The following is a 22085-nucleotide window of genomic DNA, read 5'->3' as shown; positions in this document are numbered from 1 at the left end:
TGTGCTTGATGGTGTGCCCTCCCCACTGCCATTGTCTGGGCAGCCAGGCTGCAGCTGAAATGGGTCCTTGCTTACTGCTGTTTGCAATAGATGTTTTAAGGTGAACCTCAGTCATCTCAGTTTTGTAAAAGGGTACTGTTAGTTGGAGCTAGGCTAGCTTCAACGCTTCAAAAGATTGCAGGGTGTAAATGGGACCATCGTCAGTGTTGTGAGAAGCGACTAGATCGATGTAAATTGAGGAGAAGCTTTGGTGCTTCATACATTTTTAAAGCTAAGTGGAGAGCAGGGTTAAACCTTGCAAGCTACAATATCTAGAATTCAAAATAGATACAAAGAGTTTTTCCACTTCTGGCTTTTGGCTCTCAGAGACCATCTTCAGAGTGAAAAGAGGTGATTTTCTGGCCTCTCCAAGAGCTGACTGAGAGGATGTCAGTCGTTTTCACGTGGGCTGGTGTTTAGGGCAGAGGACCAATCTCCATCTCAGTGGGTGAGTTGTGCACCGAGTTGGGATTTCTGTTTGAACACCAACATCATTTCCTTCTGACCAGAGTTACACAGAAATGGTATTTGTAGAGAGGCTTGAGACCTCCTTATGTGAGAGCATGTTGTTGAAGTGGAAAAATGCTGGCATTTTGCTAGCAGCGCTTACTGGAACCAGTCTCCAACCTAACTGGTTGAAGGTGCAGAGTTCTGGAGTGTCTTTGCTTTGTTTTCATTTGATTGCTTCCTGCTGTTGTTGTTGCAGTTCTTCTTGAATGCCTAAAAGTTGCTTATTGGAATGGCTGCTGAAGCATACCTGCCTCTCCTCGGCTCTGGTGGAGATGAGCACGTTGGGCACCATCTGTCCCACATGGAGCAGAGCCACCACTCAGCCTTCCTGGTTAGGCGACAGTCCCTGTCCTGTCTCACAGTGACAATTATGGTCTTTCTCATAGTTTGAACCAACAGATGGATTAATTAAATGTAATTTGAAACAAAATGTAACAAAGCCATAAAAAAAAAAAATCTCCAAAGGATCGTGAAAACTCAACGAAGTGAAACAGTTGTTGGCTATGTTTATAGAACTGCAGTTTGGGAAAACATTTCTGAGATGCAAAGAAATCTGTATGTGATCAAATTTATGGGCTAGGAAAGTAAATTTTGATAAGGCTGATTTGGGATTTCTATTTGCCTGTGGCTATTTCAGTACAAAGAGCAACACCAAGGCTTCCCTTGCCATTATTTATGATGACTTCTGTCATATAAGCTGGAAATCTACCTTTTGTGGGTTTTTTTTTTTCTGAAGAGAACTACTTGTGTGTGTGTGTGTGTGTATATATATTTTTTCAATCAGCCATTGTAGAGTGAGTCTTACAGTTTTAAGTGCTCATTTTAAATGTCTGATTTGAGGCACTTTGGGGATGCTGATACCACTGTAAGGAAGAAGAATGTAGTCTAAATGCCTGAAATGTATCTGAAGAAAAAATCCTTCCAACTTGAAATATTCCATAATTTGATGAAAAAAATATAATTCTTTTTTTGAGGCCTTGACTTAAAAAGTAACTGTAGTTACATTGAGAGCTTCCACGTATCAGCCTCCCACATCTGTGGCATAATATCCTGTAACACAGTGGGTGGAGTGCTAGGAGGCACTTGCAGTTTTCCTTAAAGCTCCTAAGAAAATAAACCTACTCTTATTGTAGTGATTTTCATAGGCTGAGTTTTTTTTAGATGTGGGTAAAGCTCAAATGAGCGTATTTCTGATTGGGTAAAGGTGTATTTAGGGTTGCTGGAGTCCTTGGAATTGGAATCCTGGCAGTTGTGGGGCTTTGTTCCTTGTGAATTCAGGGGAAGGTGGAGAATTTCATTTGCAAAACCTAAATTACTATTTTACAGGAAAAAAAGAAAAAGAAAAAACCCTTACCCTATTAATTATTGTTTTTAAATAAGACAAGTTCCATGTTTAATCTTCAGTGTGAAGAATGATAATCTTCAGCCAGAGTTACACACAGTGTAGGAATAGAGGATTCTTCCCCGTGGACAGCAATTAAATGTTATGTGGTGTCGATCCATTTCTAAATGCATACAGTTTATAAGCTCTGAAATCTGTAATTCTGTGAATCAGATTTAAAAAAAAAAAAAAGAAAAAAAAAAGCCTGTCTCTAAAAGGCACTTTGTATTTTATTCTGTAGTTTAATAAACCTTTTGTATATTCCCAAAGGGAAAAATAACAATTACAAAAACAAGAATTAAAATAGCAAATATTCTTTCCACGATAGTTTAGATATGAAAATCTATAAGTGGTGTAGCATTAAGGAGAGTAAATTGTAGTTGTACCAACCACGGTTCCACTTCGGATTTTGATTCATTTCATATCTTATGGCAAAAAAAAATCTGAAGCCTTAAAATATACAGAAAATAGAGTTATGCTAAAGGAGTCCACACGTTTAACCAGCGGAGGCTTTTGTGATTTAATGTCTCATTTTTTACCTTGTTTGTGAAGATTTAAGCATTCACATAATGTGCTGTGACATCAATCTGTAACTTGATGTAAAAAATTCACAAACTTAGCGATGCTGAATTGTATTTTATGGCAGTGAAGCTGCTCTGGGATTCATAAAACACGAGTGATTAATGTGGGCTTGAACAGATACCCGTGAGGTTTTAGGCCGCTCGCTTACATGTGAAACATCCTTTGTAAAACCAGAGAACAGTTTAAACATTTCCCAGAAGTTATTCTAGAAACATCTTCTCACTTGTGAACCAAAGCTCTGCTCTCGACGAAATGCTCACCTCTTCCTGCATTTAAAACTGAAGCTGTAAATCTACGTGCCGAGGTAGGAAATGGGCTGCTGAGAGTTTCTGAATGTCTGCCTGTCTCTGCTAAGCCTTAACAAGGACTTTTGTGCTGGGATTTGGGATGTTCTTGTTGGATGTGATGAACAGAATCACATAAGCCCTGGGTTATCTTTAGCCAGATATTTAGTTATTTATTTTAATTTTTTTTTTTCCTCAGTTCTTAATAGATTTCATCACGTGGCTACAAATACTGTATTTAAGTAGGTTCTGGGGAAGCGCTCAGTTTAACCAATAGGTTTCTCAAATTAAATTAAAGTGTAAGAGACTCCTGTCCTCTCCTCCATTAACAGCTGGCTTAAGGAGCACAAAACATGTAGTAGTGAACACAAATCGGCATGAATGTGGATAAGGCATTTATAAAGTAAAGCAGCAAATTAGTCGTGTCCATACCATGTAGGTGAGTGTTTGCTGCTGCCCCAGCAGAACTGGCAACTGGAAGGGAGAAAGAAACCATTCAGGGGCTGAACCCCCTCAGATGAAGGGAGCAAGTTTGATTTGTTTCTTTCAGATGCAGTTTTGATCTCAGGTGGTGATGAGAGCAAAGGAGCCCGTGAGGTGGCTCAGAAATGTAGCATGAATCGAGTGGAGGAGCTCTTCGTGTGCAGGAGACACGCTGGCTGCAGGCAGGGTCTGGAAACGTTTTTGCTGTGCTTTGTGCATGGAAGAGCTCAGTATTATGCTATTTTAAGTGTATCTTTAATCTTGTCTATTAATTAACCTTATCTTAATTATCTTTCAGTATAATCATCTGACCTAATTCCTCATGTGAAATTACCTTTATTTTTTGGTTGTCTTGTGGTATTTGTTGAAACCCTTCTGCTACTCAACAACTTTTAAATATTACTTTTACTTTCTTTTCTTCGTTTGCTAAAACTTCACAGAGCAGGTCGGTGGATGTTTCTCTTATCACAAAGTCACAATGCTGCTCTTGAACATTTCCTTAATACTGCACTATTTGAGTGTTAGGCTTCTGGCCAAGACAAGATGATCGATTTGTGGAGATATTTTGTTCAATTAAAAATGAATAGAAGCATCTGATATGAGGCATTTTTTGTTAAATGATGGGCCATATCCAAGCAGGATTTTCGAGTGTGCCCTTAAGGTGCTCGGCTTTTAGTATAGCTACAGCATGGTGGTTTTTTTTTTTCCTCTGTGGAAAAGATGCAGAGTTGACAAAGACTTGATAGCTGCCACTTAAAGACAGAGAGATCTTCCCCCTGCCAAACCTACGTTGTTTCCGCTACTTGTACACCATACCAAACAGGTCTGGATTTGTAAAGGAAGCTTTTGGTTATATGGATCAAGGTGGTGTAATCCTGCTTTGCAGGACAAGGAATCGGGATGTGAGCATGAATTTTTGACCTTGCTGAATAAGAAGAGGCAGCATTAGACTCTATTCAGGACTGGTAGAGTGTAGATGAAATGAAAGCTTGTCCAGGAGATCCAGCTAGCAACTCAATTTAGAAGCATCCTGTAGTTCTTACAAGTAGCTTTTGCTGACTTTTCCTCAATGTTGCACTGCCAGCAGAGCCCTACATTCCCCAAGCCTGTTGCCATAGCTTGTAACCTTTTTCCCAGCCTGCAGCAATCAGAGGACCCACTGCAGACCCATTTCGTATGGACTTGTTCTCCCTCAGTTTAATAGGAATTTGTTGGTTATGGGTTAAAGCTGAGAATCCTGGATTAGTATTTAAAGATAGACAGCCAAATAGACACAATGCTTTTTTCTCACTCAGGATTTCCAGAGCAAAAGCTTTGAATTCCTGAGAGCAATCCACCAAAACAGCTTCCCTGAATTGTTACTGTCATTAAGAGCTAAAAGCTTTGATACTTCAATATACAGAAAAATAGCTTTACTTTCATACTAGAAGTGTGTTTTGTTATCCCTGTTGGAAATGCTTGTTTCATAAAACTTTACATTCATTTCATCAGGCAACGGGGTGATTCTAGACTGGGAAGTGAGATGCTGCCTGTTCTGTGCTGCTCTGACCCTGGGAGCTGCAGTGCTGGAGCTGCAGGCAGTGGTGCTTTAGATAGTAGCATGACTTTTAGGCTTTCCCTACTATGGGGGAAAGGCTGGGAGAACATGGGATAGCTGTTAGGGCGCGAGTGTGGGTTGCATGCTACCACATGCCAGTGGAAATAAGTAATGTATTAGGGTTTCTTGCTGAGGATTTTGCAAATGAGTTTTACTGGTAAGAACGTGAGCATAAACTCATGTTGTAACTTAGAAATTTTGTTGAGGGCTTTTTCAGTCAATATTTATAGGAAATTTATGTGCTGCACAACCCAAAGTCTAAATACACTCCTAAGTGTTTTGCATGTTACTGTAAATAACTGCACTGACATTTAAGAATTTGTCTTCTTTGATTCACTGGTGCATTAATTTAAAATATATATATATATAATAGAAATCAAAATTTTAGTTAATATTGTCCTCATCTAATGAAACAGCGGCTTATTCAGGGGATTATTTCCTCATTCCCTGTTGTAGCAAAAGATTGCGGTGTATGTTGTACTTAACACTGTGTTCTGAAGCTACTACTTTAGAGACTACGTCTTTGACTTGACCAAATGCTTGATTTGATTATTTTGCTTATTTCATTCTTTCTATTTTCTCAGTATGTAACTAAATGTATTTTAAAATTTTTCCGCCCTTCAATATCCTGCAGAGTGTTTGATATGTGTAAGGGAAAGGTCTTATTGATACCAGAAGATAAGGAAACCAGAAGACAAGAACATACTGGACCCTCTCTGTTTCCCAACTCAATCACCCCCCCCCCCCCCCCCCACCCCCTCCCCCAGAGCTCATGTCCCAGCAGCTTGCTGAGGGCCTGGTGCTGGTCACTGGTCTAGGGTTCCCAAGGAAAGCCATTAAGCTATTTTTGGAAGACCTCTTGGAGCAGCACATAGATAGCTGCTGGACTAATCGAAAAGGTGGATTTTGTTGTTTTTTTTTTTATTCCTTGCACTCTTTGTCTGTGCTTGTGGAAATTAACTTCTTACTGTGCTGAAAAATCAAAAGCCTACAAGTAATGATTCACTCAAAACATGGCATTTTGCAGCGTTGTTGTCTAACAAATCCTTCCTTTCTGAACAAAATCTGACCAGGATCTGTTTCCAAGGGGGGAAAATCATTCCCGTAGGGGAGAGGATGCTGCTGCTCGTACTGGGAGCAAGAGTTTCGTGGCAGGGTTGTGCTGGGGGCTCAATGTGGGTCTGAGGTCCCACAGCAGCAGTGCTTCTCCCAGTTTGTAGAGTGGAAATGGTGGCGGTGTTTTTCCCTTTCTTGTACTTATTGCTATTTGTTTAATAATTCTAGAACTTCAAGGTAAGGTTATAAGTAGCATATCAAACCAGACAGAGCATACATACGAAGTATTTGGGGCTGGTAAGTTATGGAACACTCAAATCTAAACTATGGCTGTTGTGATCTAAGTTCTTCATATTTTTTCACACAAAATAATTGTATAAAGTTTTTAAATCAGACTGTTTTGACTTGTCCAACTTCAAAGCTGCCTTCTTTCTGGAGAAGCTAATGAGAGAGAAACTTGGAATGAAATTAAAGCTAGAAATTGAATTGGATTTCAATAAAACAACTGCAGTGTTAAGATGGACTTATTCACGAGGAGAACAAAAGAAATGTCTCTCTCGTGGCTCTCTCCAAGGCTGGTGCTGGTACAAAACTGAAGTGTCTTAAACCAGAGTGCTGGGCTCCCTCCTGAAGAGCGTCGACAGTCAAAGGGCACTTCATGATTTATTTGAATTTCTGAGGCTCTCCTCTTCAGATCCGTGTGACTGTTTCCTGAACATATTGTGATTTCTGAATGTGACAAGCAGATGCTTCTGATGGTTAAGCAGTGTTTGTGAAAGACTTCTTTATTAGGAAATGGCAGATACATCCTGCAGGCAGCGATGTTCTGCACTGCTATTTGCAAGTCATCTGTGCAGAACTACTCACTGGAAGGCTGTGTCAGTGGCAGAATGGAAATCCAAGCACTAGAAAGCAGTAGGAAATTAGTACTAAGTCAAAATGGAAAGACGAAATTCCCTGGAAGTGCTTTCTCAAATGCTTCGTGTAAATACCGCTGCAGATTCCATAACATTTTGCTGTTTCCAAGGACAAGCCCTTGCTGCCTGCCCTCAGATGCTGACCGTGTCCCACACCAGGGCAGAGGCAAGTGAGAAGGGGAGGCTGTGCTCAGAAATCAGCGTATTCTGCTCAGAAGGAGCAAGTTGTGTGGTGAGATAGAGCTAGTAAAACACTGAGCACTGTGAACATGTACTGCTTTCCATGAGAGTCGCGTGCAGCAATGAGGGAAATAAGGCTCAAGGAAGAAAATATGTTTCCTGTGTTTTCATTGTAGTTCCAGGAGATGGGAAGAAAAGAACAATGACATGCTTTTCACAAAAGGAAAGAAGCGCTAATCTGCCTAACTAAACTGTGCTGGTTCTTTAGGATTCTTACTCATCAATTTCATCATTTCAGCATCAATACTGAAACGATTTAGGGTTTGGTATCTCAATATTTTTTTCACCTTTCAAACCAAAGATGGTTTTTGCTAACGATGAACTTAACATAAAGACCTGTTAAGGTATTTCATACAGAAAGGACTCTTGTAACATTTGCAGTCATTAACGTGTTCTGTGGGACTTCCCTTGTTCTCAGAATTGCCAATGCTAGTAAATGTAACTCAGATTACATGTTGCAGTAAAGGTTGTTTAGATGTTCTCTAGCCTTGTGCATTCAGAAACTTTTATTAACTCTTTATTCCTTTTGAGCAATAGATATGCAGAAACAGCAGTTTTTCTTTTGTGGAGCATTAAAGATTCTTTTCAATCCTGTTACCACTTCATAAGATGTGTGGTAATCTGGTTTATGTAATTTGAATTCTCTTCTGTATTTTTCAGGTACAAGCCTTTCTTTCCATTTCAAGTATCATCACCTGATGAATATGAAGATCGAGACCTCTATATACAGGATTTACCACTGACAGAAGGTCGACTAAAAGTCACGTTAATTGAATGTACAAGGTATCTATTGTGGTCTTTTGCTTATCTTTATTAAGCAAATACAGATGCTTCTAAATCCTAGTAATGACAGCGGTCGGCCTGTACTGATTCAGGAAGTGGCATCTTTGGTGTAATGATTGAACTAGAGTTAAGAAGTATATTTCCAAAATAAAAATGAACAAATGAAAGTTGCTGCAAGTTTGAGGCACTTCTGCATTGTGTGTGTACATGGATTTTTATTTCTTATGAATTTAGCCAATTAGAGGCTCCTGTTCTCTTCTTGTTTGGCACACTGAATTATGAATCTCTTTCAGGACAGTATAAATGTTGTAATTATGCTATAAGCACAGGGGAATAATTGTTTCATTTGGCTTTACTTTGATCCAAATAACTTTCATGAGGCATAACTTACTGCCTTTGTCTCGAACAAAATAATGGAAACGAACAAAATCTATTTTCTTTCTTTACTGAAGGGAAAACAGTTCTCTTTAAAACTGTACTAAATGTGCAGGCTTCTTGTTTTGTTTTTGTCAGACCTCTTAGTTCCGGGTTTGTGTTAGATCTTATCTTAGTAGTGCTTGGGCTTTGATCTATCCTTCTGCCATTCTGCTGCTTATGAACTAAATGCTGGTTTATGCTGATGTTATTTTTAACTCTTCATTAGTTATATTACCACATGAGTTCGATTTAGCATGCCTTTTTTTTTTCTGTAGCCTTGTACAACTATGTTGGAACTGTGTTTGCTGTAATGATATCTTTTATTAGTGCTACTTACCATTCAAAACAAGCTTATTTCTAAAGTGTTTTACTTTGAAGGACTGTGTGGGGCCCAGCAGTGATCTTTAACACTTCTTTGGAAAGAATTGCTGCTTACCTGAGTTCCAAGCTTTGTGTTATGTCCTCTATGAGCAAGCCAGTAATTCTAAATGATTTGGTACATGCCTTGGCTGTTAAGAGTCATTCCTCTTTACCCGTACTGAGTAAGGGAACTCGATCCCTTCTCAGGCAGTCTCCAATTTCAGTCCAATAGCATGCTCATTTTTATTCTAACAGGACCCAAAATAAGTACTTTTGAGCCACATGCAGTTGTTTTGGCTTTGGAAAGTCACTTTTAAGTACTTTGTCTTTCCTGAATATGAAATGCTGTGTAACATTGCCAGCATATCCGTAATGTTTTCTTTCTTTCCGTTACCTTCTAGAAGCCAGATTGCTCAGTTTGACATCATCATCTGACCTCTCAGTATTTTCAGCTGTCACAGATGCTTATCAGATGGCAGAGAGAGGATGCAGTTGCTGGCTTGTCAGGCCTTTTAAGCTTCAGGTCTGATTTAATCTGACTCTTTTATGCTGCTTGAAATTTCTAGACGCACGCTTGAGCAGACACATCTCAATCTAGATGTCTGTCTTTTGGTCCTGTGGTAATTCCTCAGATCTTCCAAGTGTCCATCCTTTTTTGAAATTAAACTTCTGCAGATGTGGTCTGTAGAATGCCCCTGGAAGCATATCTTTTCCTTGCTTTGTAGCTGAAGATATTTGTGAGTTGTAATCTGAACGGCATGTAGAAGATTTTGGTAGTAAAGGAGGAAATACAAAATGCGCATAAAAGTAATGGTCAGAATTTCCCTTTTCCATAACCATAGTGTGTGAAAGTTGTCTGGGACTGTTGGGAAGGGTTCTTTTTCTGAGCAGCACTGTATGCAAGCACGCAGAGGGTTTTTTCCCCATCTGCCATTGGGACCTTTGCTCATTTTGGGGGATTTTTGCCTTGAGAGACTTAAAGTGAGTGTTGTACCTTGCTGCTGACCAGTGTTTGCTTTTCCCTGACCTCAGTTCTTCAGGTAAAGGTGCTTTGAGGTCACTGAATCTTCAAGAGCGCTTTCTGTCACAGGCAATGTGCCCCAACAGGCCTGTAGTATAGGTTCTATATGAATGAGCTCATAGAAGCCTAGTCATTGTTTGCCAGTGAGAACTTCTAAACTGTGGGGTTTACCTAAGAGTTTTTGGTCTTGACAGTCTTCTCGCTTCCAGAAGTGGAAGAGCACCCTGACTTCTGTGGGTTTTTTTTTTTCATTCTTTTGCTCAATACCTCAGAAGGCTTTTGTATTCTTTCTCCATATAGTAAGTGTGGCGAAGATGAATGACAGAAGCTTTATGTCGATCATTGCGTGGAGGAGTAGTAGTCAGTTTCTGCTCTCATGTTTAACAGTTAAATCTTGAACAACAGTGGTGATGCTATAGTGATGACACAATTTGCACACTTTCTATATTAGGCATGTCTCGCTTAATTTTATTTTTCCTTCACATAACCAAATACATGAAATTAGAAAAGTGCAAAGTTTTTTGTCAATTTAAAGATTTTTTTCTGCGTTTTAATGCAAAATTAATGAAAGAATGGCCTCAATTGGCATAAATAAGAAATACAGTTTTTGCCTGATCTGCTGAAAACGTGTTTTTGTGCTTGCAGTACATTCATTCTCATTAACTCTCAGAACTCATTCATTGCAAAAAGATTATCAGCAGGTAAAAACCTTTTGCATCCTGACAGTAAAGGTCATTCTATGAAAGAGAAAACAAATCAGACCAACGATTACAATATTTTAGGGAAATGGCAGGACAAAACAACATGTCCCATATAAGTTTATTTTTGTAAGATAATCTGTGGAGGAAGTCTAAAAATCTGTCCACTCTTCTAAAACTGTGCCATAACGTGAGCTATTAAAATGAACATTTAAATTAATCAAGTGGTAATTTAATCACATTTCCTTATTGATTCATTATAGCTAAAGAGAGCTACAAACTTTGTATCAGAACATTTTTCTTACACTCTCAGACAGATTTACAAATCTTGTGTCTGGGAGGTATATGTATCAGTTCAATATGCAGCTGTTTTGGATGTGCTGTGGCACAGTCTTCATCTTTTCCTGTGGTTGCATTAAAGAACACAGTACCTCTGTTTGCATGCTGGTAGAGATGTTATTCAAACAAAAACTTCCTTAATGTCATAGCAGTTAACATTTCCCCTTTGTCTTCCTGAGTATGGAAATTGGATTCTAAATTCCAATGTGAAGCATCCATGGACAGTACTGCTCATTAGAAATGAAGGAAGTATTTTTGCCCACCTGCAATGCATTTCTTCAAGTGGGGTGTTGGTAGCCTAATGTCACCTCTGTCCCCTGCCTGTCTCCTCAGAAGTTTGGTGACCAGAAAATGAAATGTGTGCAACCAGTCACCAGCTGTGGGAAAACTTGAATGAAGTGGCTGGTAGCACTTGTTGTGGTGTAGGCACAGAAGAAAAAGTGTGTTACTTAAAAGTAACTACTAAAAACAGAACAGAGCAGCCACGGAGGCTTGCGGGGGATGGCTTAAAAATAAGTAAAAAAGATAGGAGTTGGTTAGTTTAAGTAACCTTGAACAAACTTAGTCTTGTCCAGACATAATACCTAATCGGTTTGGTCTGAGAAAAGATTTCTTTTTACTGTAATTGATCCAGTGTTGTCTAGATAAACAAGTGCTGAAGGTCAATCTGGAAATAAGGCTGACATCTGCTCTTTGCAGTGTTTCAGTAGAGAATGGGCAAGTGTGCAAGCTTCACATCTGAGGCTGGCATTAAGGATGCAGGGACTAACACTGAGCCACAAACATCTGATGCTTTGTACAGGAAGTGTGCTGGGTACTGGCCCAGGTGCAAGTGTAAAAGTTAAGCAACAGTAGGGATCCTCACCTACCATTTTGCCCACACATTCTCTTACCTCCCAGCAGTAAAACAAATGCTTTACAGAGAGACATACAAAAGGAATATTTAATTCCCTTTGCTGCAACGCAGGTTGGAGAGCTTCTTTAGACAGAGATACTTTACCTTGGGATTGGTTCAATTTCACCAATTCTAGTTGTTACATTTGCTTTCAATTATTTTACTTAATTATCAAAATGTTAACACTTTTCCACATCTGGAAGTCTATGCACTTTTTGATCACGAATATTTAACCTAGAAACATTATTTAAGAGCATGAACAGAGAACAACAGCTTTTGTCTCCATCATCTCAAGAGTTGTGTTAAATAAATAAATAAATGTATCTCAGTCACAAATAAGATACTTTGGCTGAATGCTTAGAAACTGTCAAAGTATATAGAAAAATAGCTCTCTTGAAAGAATATAATATGTTTGAGGTTTTTATTCCAAAACGTTTATCCACTTCCAGCTACTGTGAGATAAACTGTGTACAAGTTGAGTGCTCTTAGGAGTCCTAAAAGCCATTGTTTGTTTCTTTCCCCATTCTGTAGTAGTCATATCCAACTGAAAGGCTTTGTAGCCTTCTGGAATAGAATATGATGCATAAGGAACCTCTTCTGCTTGTTATGAGTTTATCAAAATTATTACAGACAGGAGAGGATCCTAATTCAGCAAAATAGTTACAAATAAACAGTGACTTTAGTAGTACAGTAACACTTCCAAACCAAGAAAAGCTGTTGTGTGTTGTAAGTTTAGGACTCAAGTTGCTGTTTTGTTGCTGTTACTGCTGTGTTTATTTATAAGTTGTTATTGTTTAGGAAAGTACTCATCTTCCAACTGAACATTTAACAAAACAACCAGAAGTCCTAGCTAAAATTTCGAAATGATTTGTGGTACGTATAGAATTCTTCCACTAGAGGGTGGCAGTGCCTTTTCTTTTGTGAATTGCTTATGTGGGCTTGTTTGTGCACATTGAAAACTGTGTAAGGGGAACGGATAAGGAAAGAGCAGTGACTTTAGCATGCTATCTGGGATATGTAATAGTGTTACAATTCTTACAATAGGCTTTTCTGTTTCAGGTTATTTATATTTGGATCCTATGAAAAGGAAACAAATGTTCACTGCACAATGGAGCTGAGCAGTAGTGTTTGGGAAGAAAAATCAAGGAGTTCTATTAAAACGGTAAAACAGATATAATCTTTGTATGTTGCAGTATGTCTTATGGTCTTACATTGTGTAGACAGTGTGTGCCTTCTGGGCAGTCAAATGGGTGAATTTAGCAGGAAGAAAACCCTAAAAACATAATGTCACTTTCTTTCTAATCCAAAGTTTTTTTTGTCTGTCAAGTTAACACATACAGATAACGTCATGCTCAGTTATCACAATTGTGCTTGAAAATGTACCTGATTGGAATATATTAATTATCAACTGTTATCTGCATTAAAGCAAACAGTTCTAAATGTGTATTTGTAGACCTGTTACATTCAGGTGAGGCAATATTTAGAAAACAGTGAATGAGGTTCACCTGTCTTTCACTGGGCAGTACTGTATTCCTTTCTGACATGAGTACTGAAGACGCATGCTCAAAGGATAATTCATGACCAATTTCCTCCTTAACATTTCACATCAGTGACATTGTGGTAGTTATCAAACTGAACTTTTGCTGAGCAGAGTAAGTACTGTGCCTATTGGAAACAACAGAAGCTTTACAAAGACTTTATCTTAACACCTGACTTCATAAAAAGAAATCACTGGAATGAAAATCAGTGTTATGCATTTTACTCTTTACTGTCTGAGTTCAGCTCTCTTAAGCTCTGTACTCCTATCATATTTGACTGCAGTTCTGGAGATCAGCAGTTTTCTGGCTGGAGCAGCCAGAATCTGGAATATCTCATTCAATCTCTGTGATTAAATTCCATTTTGTGTTGCTTTTAAAACTCCTTGTGACAACTGTTGTGAAACTTGTTCTCAGCTTACTTATACTGTTACCCTTAAAGAGTATATGACTGAGCATCAGAAAGTCAATTGCTTCCCATTGTCTTAGCTGCTGCATTCTTAGTCAAGCGCAAAATGTGAGTGGGTGACCAGAGGTTTACTCTAGCTCCTTTAGCCACCTTGAGCAATCAGTTGCAAGCACCTTTCTGAGCACAGCATGCAAGAGGTGGGCAGGGAAGGCACAAGCAGGGAGGGAACCAATAGTTGGCATGCAGGCAGAGAAACTTCTGAGGAAATTTTAAGAGCCTGGTTTGGCAGCCAAACATCAGGGAAAACAATGATGGTTCCTAGAATTATCTCCACCTATACCAGCTCCTGGCACTGTGAGGGCTGGGAATTAGCTGTGTTAGTTCCCTGAGCTCACTTGCTGCATGTTAGCAACTGTGCCAAAGCAATTTCAGAACGTGTTCTTCGCTCTCGTTAGCGGGCAATGTGGCATTGGTGTGTTTGTGACAGCAGATGGCAGTAGAAGTAAACTGGTGGTAGGTGGAAAGGCGTGGCTCCTGTTTAAATCTGCAGAAAAGAACTTGTGCTCACGATCTGTTTGAGCACCTGAAATGAAATGGCAGGCTTTCAAGTTTTCCATCCTTCAGAACTATGACTTGAGATGCAAGGAAGTTTGAGTAGCTGTGTTCGTGTCCTCCGCAGTCCCATCACTGCCTGCTGAGTGCAGCGGCTCCTTAGTGTGAGCAGCTGGATCTGTAGCTGTCAGTATGGGGAGCTCATTGTGCTCAACCACCTTGAACATTATGCCACTGAAGAGGTAAACTAACTTTAGGGTCCTGGTTCTGAAGATCTTGATTATGGTTGAATACTGAAACTAAAAGCACCTGGCGAAGCCACTTTGCTATGCAACTTCAATTTATCAGGTTTAGTGCAAACATGGGGGTCTCTTCTCCTTAGAAAATCAGTTCAAATATGCAACTTAAGTTAAAAAATGTTAAGAGACCTTGCTGGGCAGCGAGTGAATTGCCAGGTTCCTCAGTAGAATTAGAAATGTTGCAAACATGCTTAGGTTTGGAACTTACTTTTCTGAGAAATTTTAACTGTGTGAAGACTTTCTCATTAAATCCTTCTTTTCAATGACTGTATGTGCAATAATTAATCGAAATGAAGTTGTTAGAATGAATATCAGAAAATATGGAGGAGAAATGATAGACTAAGTTGATGTGAAAAATGGTTCAGTAGATTCTGGTTTAAGTGTCTGTTTTGTTGTAGTATCATATAGGCATGGGAGTACATCCACTGAGGCAGATAGCATTCTATGAAGTTCCTGAGGACAGTTCTCCGAACTTTCTGTACTTACTGGCATTTTCATTCTTTTTATTACACTAGTAGTACTGATAAAAGATTAGACAGGTTTAATACTTTATTATAAAGTCGGTGAGACTTTAATCTGACCCATTATTTATGGAATATTAGCAGATGTCAAATTTGGTTTTGAAAAAAGTGCTGTGTTAGTGAACGTATCTGGATGATTACTGAAGTATCTGTTGTAATTCAGAGATGTTTTTTGCTTCTAAGCTATTTATCAAATCAGTCTGAAATACCAGTAAAACTTCAGAGAAAAGATTTGGCATTCCCATGTGACATGTAAACATTCTCAAATACCTTAATTAGTAGTGTTGCTGCTGGAATTAACTTTAATCACTGCATGGCTATGGGAAAATTATTTATGGATAGGATATAGTCATTAGACAGCATTAGCAACATTGGATTACTAACCAGGTGTTCCACAGATAAAACTGTACTTATGTTTGTATCTAAATACCAGCCAGCACTTAGAGACTGGGGAAAAAAACCATGGGTTTTTTATTGTTTGTGACAATGGAGATAATAGAGGAAAGGTTCTGAGCTGTAAGAGGAAATCTATCTGTTCCATGGGTTGCTGGGGTTTTTTTTTTTTTTTTTTTGCTTTATTTTTGTAATGGAAATTCAGATAGATAAGATAATTACTATTGGTCGTGAAATAATGAAGTTAGATAATCTAAGACATATGAGGGAACATGTCTTAAATTTTGATTTCAAAGTAATAGGCTCCTTCAGGTTGTACTGCAGGAACATCCATGCTTTTGTCTTCCTAAAGGCAGTAAGTGTGGGTGGGAGGGTACATTAATAGGGTTTTACCTGTTTTTTTTTTTTTACTAATATTTTTTCAAATCCCACTTGCACTTTTCTGTGTACATTCAGAGGTCAACACCGAAGTAACTGAGGGGTAAGGCCAGTGCCATCTGCCTCTTGGTACATTCTGAGTCTGTGTCCACATACATGTAGAGACCACGGTCTTCACTGTTTGTGGGAGGTGATTCTGGCAGCTGTGGGCTCCTACACGTGAATACAGTGGTAACTTCTGAAATTGCTTTAGGCAGGCTGGTTGGTATGTTTTAATAAAAACAAAGGGATATTTCTCAGCCTTTCATAAAACTAAACTTGCTTTATCAGGGATTATGGGAAACTAAAGGTATTCCAGTAGTGACATATAAATATAAAATGGGCAATAATGTAAATCAAATTCAGCACCTTCTGAAATGAGTTGCCTGAGGATACTCAACAATAATGTCAAAACTTGAAGCAACTGTGAAACGTTAATTTGTAAATACACAGAATTAAATGCCTCACAGTTGGCATTTCAGTCTGCTTGTTTAACAGGCTGCCATTTCAGCATTTAATCCTATCAAAAGAAAGGAGGAGGATTAAAGCAAGGGAAGCTTTTTCAAAATGTCACTTTTTATGAAAATTCATGATCTTGTAAAATTTGATAATATTTGTAAATACAGTGGGGAATAGTTCTGAGATTTGTGCCTTACATAATGTTCTGTAATCCGTCTTTCAAATAAACTTGAAGGCCATCAGGATTTTTTTTCTGGCTCACCCGAAACATTTAAGTTGTTTTTTTTTTTTTACTGGAGCCTTCAGAGCATTTCTTCTTCTCTGTGATTTAATGAGACCTTCTGTTAAAATGCACTGTAGTGCTTTGCTTTGCAGAGGCTTGCATATGAACTTTAAAACAAAAGCAAACAAAGTCACTTTTTTGGGGGGGGGGGGCATGTGTATTCAGGTGGTCCAGAACAAGGTGCTGCTGCCATAGTCACAGTGTGACCTAATACTGCCTGCTTATAACCAGGTGCAAACCCTGGTTGAAGAGCAGAGTGCTCCACAGCTTGCTGCAGGAGGCAGTGTGAAATGCATCAGCTGCATCCAGGTCTATAACGCTGCATATGTGCATCTTCTTTCTCCTTATGGCCATGCTTGAAATTGTGAGCTTTCCTGGCTTTCCTCAGAGCAGTTGGAGTTCTGCAGCGGGTTCTGATAGCCTGCTATGAGTCTTTCAGGCTCATTTCAGGCTCATCAAGACTTTCAGGCTTTCACATTTAAAATATCAGGAAAAAGGATTACAAAGTAAAGCAAAGTGCTGACCTCCTTCCAGATTATTACAGAATGTACATAAAACTTTGAGCTTCATCAGGGATTAGTTCTTCTGTTCTTTCAGTGCTTATTACTGACCTGATAAGCAGCATTCATTTTAGCATCTAATGTTCATTTTCACTTTTTCCTTAGAGCTTACTCACACAATTACAATCTCTAGTATGTACTCTGAGTTAATCTTTACTTGCATATCTTCGATATCCTTTAGATAGTACCTAGAGTAGAAAGTGTAAGCTTTTCTTATCGTACAACTTCACATTTAAAACAAACAATTATGAAGGAAGTACAGCACGATCTCTTGTCATTAAGAATGCTTACAAAATACAAGCCAGGCACCATGCTGTAGTGCATCACTGATGTTCTGTGCTGATTCGTTTTTTTTATTCTTCTCACCTGCTCAAAAGATTGGATGTGGGAAGGAGTTTTAAGTAGGTTTTGCAGCAGCTGTGTTTCTCATTTGCAAAGAAGTTGATTTACAGTGAGAGCCATTCTTGCTAAATAAATAAACGGCTGATGCATGAGAGCTAACTTTGTTTGTGTAAGCAGTGTGGCCTATTGTAAGAGAGATAACAGTGTTTCATTGACCAGAGTAAACAAAACGGTTTCTGGGCAATTTAGTGTATTTTTGGAATGACTTTCTAAACTATGTAGTTGTGTCCTGTTGTGAAGTTCTGCAGCCAGGTAGCCAGCAGCTGTGCTGGTGGCTGCTGCACGTGGCTGCAGTGGAGAGGGAGGAATGGGGGTGGCAGGTTCAGGGCTCTCCTCCCTTTGAAATGCTCTTTTACGAGTGGATCATCTGTGCAGGTTCTTCTTCCTGAGGGTTATAATCTCCATAAGTAGGTGTTTGGCTTTGGGGTGTGGTGACTGTTGTTCTGGATAGGTGGCCTCCAAACTCTAGAAGTCTGACATGCATTTTCAAAAATCTAACTTTTATTTTTTGAAAGTCAGACCTTCTGCTGGAATCACATTCATCCCGGAGTGTTCTTTGTCACTTTGGTATATTCAGACTCAATTCTTTTCCTCTGAAACACATGGGGGGGGGGGGGGGGAAGACTTTATTGACTTTAAATAGAATTATTATATGGAGTTTCTTTTACCAGCTGACAGAGTGACCAAGTGTTTCATATCCAAGACATAAAGTGAGAGACATAATATTGAAACTTTATCAATTTAAAATGTGGCAATTTGTGTGAAGTTGGGGATTTGTGGAAATGATTCATAGAACTGAGTCTTTAATTTGGAGGGTTACAGTACGAATCTGACTATCCATCACTAATAATTGAAGTGTTAGACATAGAGTCTGGTTGGTGGGTATGTGACTTGAGGCTGCTCATCTACTTTGGCCTAAGTGTCGTACACTTAGAAGGGTGATGTGCATAAGCACAGCTGTTTATATTGATTTTAAGTACTGATGAGCATCAGTCGCTTCTCTGGTTCTCTGTACAGTTCAGATTTCTTACCTAGTAATGGCCCCGTACATCTGTGTTCCTGTCTGGATTTCAGCAGCTACCTTTCTGTTCTAATGAGTTTTTGAGAGATCATGTTCAAATCTTCTTGAATGTTTTATATGTAGACCATATTAACATGTACTTAAAGTACTCATTACTAGACAAAATCTCAGTACTTAAGTCTGATTCTCAACGCTATTGGTGCAAATACAAAAATTACACTAGATTAAATGAGTGTAGTCAGGCTAAATGCCAGGAAGAAATTTGAATGAAGGTTTTGGAAAATATGCTTATTTAATTAATTGCATTTAATTAATTATATATATAGTACAATAATTTCAGAATTAAAGATTTCACTAAAGAACCTACTGTTCTTTAATATGGGTACTTGATGTCCTTCCACAGAAGGAAAATGAATGTTCATACCCCACAGACAGTTGATATGTAGTGGTCTGAAATTGTGGTTAAAGTGTCAAAATACAGGGCTATAAACTACTGAATGGCTGCAAAGAAAGCCTTTAATTTTGTGGGAGGAATTCCTTATTCTCAGTACAGTCTTATGTCATGTTGCTATCTTTATGAAGTCAAATGAGTTAAGTAGTTCAAATTCTTGGACTCGAGGTGCTGTGTTGTTACATGGGTTGTGTCTCACCTTTCTGGAATGCTGTAATTATTTCTCAGAACATTATCTCAAATTGACTATTCATTTTTTTTGTTCTTTTTCCCTCTAATCACAAGCCAAATTAGAAATTAGAAGCTTGTCTCTTGGTGTTAAGTCTTTTACGGGTCTTGCAGGGTGTTGCTCAGCATCTGGAGGTCACACATTGAACAAGGATGGTGTTTGGAGTACATGTTGCTGTTGTTGTTCTCATTAGTTACAGAGCTGTTGTTGTTTTCTATCATTGATTCTATGATTCTTAGAATTGCTCAGGTTAGAAAAGACCTTAAAGATCATCAAGTCCAACTGCAACCTAACCATACTACCCTAAGAATAACGGGAGAAATCTGATTTTGAGGGCAAAAGCGCATGCTCTGATTAATAGTACACAAGTAGTTCTTCTCCCTTTTACCTAAGGACTACTGTTTTTAAAATACTTTTGTTAATGGGGGAGGAAAAAAAGCATAAGCAGGCATTTAGTAATGCAGATGTGGTATGTGTTCTCCAAAGGCTCTATAACTATGGCAGACAGAAATGAGAAAATAATATGGGTGGGCAGCATAGCAGTTGCCCTACAAAAGCCTTGAGGATCAAAAATGCAATTGCTGCTTCCCATCACGCAAATAAAATGACTAAAAGGTCATTCCAGTGTACTAAGGTTAGATAGAGCAGCCCGATCCTCTGCAAAGGACACCTATGCATCGGAAGTAATCAGAAGTGAGTCATTGTTTAAAAAATGGAGCATTTCCCTTAATGCAGGCTATTAAAAGGCTGGCTCCATTAAATTTTAGGTAAGATAAATAGACTCTTTGAACTATGATGTCCTTACAAATATCTTAACCAAAAGGCAGTATCTTCAGATCTTTACTAATGTCATCTGTTTCCATTTTTAGGTGCTTAGCTTGGAACAAATATAATGTCTGCACACTCTCAGATCCATTTGATGTTAATTGAAGCTATATATTTTCTTTAGCTGAAGGAAGAAAAAACCCCAAAATAAAACCTCTAGAAATCTGAGGCTGGATATCCAGAAAGCTTGAATTGTTAATTGTTTTTAGTTACAAAGCCAGTTTTTTTTGTATCTGAATATAATTATGTATATGCACATTCTATATACACACATACTTTTAACAAACATATGCATACATGCATTTCATATATGTAGGAGTCTATGTGTGTGTGTGTATATATATATATAAAAAAAAAATCAAAAGTATCAGTTGCTCTTCAGTTAATTTTACATGATGATCTTTTGGATAGCAAATTGACCACATGTTTAAAAGTGTAGATTGTTGCAGTTACAATAACTTGACTCATAAGGCATTGGCCTGGACTTATCTGGGACTCGTTTAAACTTACAGCTCTAGTCTTGCAGAAGAGAGTCAAGAAATGCAAAGGTGATGGTTAGCAGAGCAATTGCAGAAATTTCATTCTGGGTTCACAGGTAGTTAAATCATACATCTGTGAGAATAAAGCAGGAACAGTCTGTACAGCAGCTTGTAAACTCAAAATACTTACATAACTAGGAATTACATCCTAAGTAAGCTTAGGAATACAGTGTTCGCAACTTCTTAACACAGCCAAGCATTGTAATCTTCTCTAGCCTCCCCTTAAAATTGATGATTTGCATTGGTCTCAAAGCTGATGGACATTTGTGGATAAGTAGAAACAAAAATGCCACATACATAGTAAGAGTTCAGTAATGGAATAAGCTACCTGCGTAACAAGTAACTTAGTAAAAGTATAAATTAATGTTCAGTCACTTGGTGCTTCTGTGAAATGTGGAGTCAACATTAATTTGAGCCATGTTACCTATTCTTAGGGGGTATGAGATGAACCCTGTGACAAGGATGTTAACAGATAATGTACAGAGTTCTTTTACTAAGCAGTTTGAATTTGAGACCTGTGTATAGACCATAAATGAAGATGGCCACAAGCAGCAGAGCATGGTGGGGCTTAGCTTTGGCTGTCTGCAGTGCAGGTTGGGTTGGAGGAGCCCTTTGTGATGCAAATCACGGTTCAGGGAGCAGAGGCCATGGGAAGCTCAGCCTCTAAGCACCCACCTGATCAGAGATAAAAAGCAAATGCAGACATGTGCTTTAAATAACTTCTAAATTACAAATTCCATGCTGGCAGTTTGCTGCTATCTCTCTTGTCTCTTGAATGAGCTGAAAAATCATAGAATATATATTGCTGCCATCTTGCTGAGGTTTACTTGTTAAAGGTTATCCAGCTTTTTCTCTTCTTTTTCATGAATAGCATAGTAAATAATGGAAGTTCAGTGGAGGCATGGGTAAAACTTGGTCCTATGGGGTGGCAGTAAGGTAAGCTGCTTGTCCATGGATTTAGATCGTGCAGTGAGGTTGATACTAAAGTCCTTTACTGTAAAGATTGTAGAAAAAAAGCAGTTTGCAAATCAGCACGGGAGAAAAGACTTGGAGTGCTTCAGCTGCATATGGTAAGTAGTTAAGGGGGTGGAAAAAAAGAACTGTGGGCAAGAGGGAATAGATCTTATACATATAACTCAAATCCCACAAAATTGCTCAGAATGGAAAAGGAGCAGGTAGTGATGACGTGCAGGTGAATGTGTTCTTCTGTCTAGGTAACCTTGTTTCATGTGATGTCTAAAACAAAGCAGTTACATTTGCTTTGGAAGTCCTTTATTATGTCTTTGAGCTGTTGCATTACTGTGAAGGAGTGAAGCCCAGTGCTTGAGTTCCCTTAGCTTTGCTGTCTTGCTTAAAAATACAGAAGAGTAAGGGAGAGCTAAGAATTTTGTTGATTACTGGCAGTTTGTTTTAAGAGTGACTTAATGTAGGGTGTGAAAAAGCAAGAGTTCAGGCACAGTTTTGACCCCAGGAATGTGTTGGGAGTAACATACTACACTTTTTTCAACTGGGGGGGGGGGCTTTAGAGGGCGGTTGTGAGAGCCCAGTTGGCCAAGCAGTCTTGTCAGTCAGCAAAAATAAATGGCTC

At 38.7% G+C, this 22085-nt stretch overlaps 1 protein-coding gene across 1 annotated transcript in view; it reads left to right on the top strand.

The window, feature by feature from the left end:
- PDZD8 (PDZ domain containing 8) overlaps window positions 1-22085 on the top strand; it is a 50376-nt gene that overhangs the window by 9629 nt on the left and 18662 nt on the right. Inside the window, exons 2-3 of the mRNA XM_426541.7 lie at window positions 7750-7872; window positions 12662-12764. Coding sequence (XP_426541.3) covers window positions 7750-7872; window positions 12662-12764 — 226 coding nt within the window. The remainder of the gene's footprint in view (window positions 1-7749; window positions 7873-12661; window positions 12765-22085) is intronic.

This window comes from Gallus gallus, chromosome 6 (assembly GCF_016699485.2).
Source record: "Gallus gallus isolate bGalGal1 chromosome 6, bGalGal1.mat.broiler.GRCg7b, whole genome shotgun sequence".
Classification (NCBI taxonomy): Eukaryota; Metazoa; Chordata; class Aves; order Galliformes; family Phasianidae; genus Gallus; species Gallus gallus.
The sequence above is the reverse complement of the archived record's forward strand: the minus strand, read 5'-3'. Positions and strand labels throughout refer to the sequence as shown.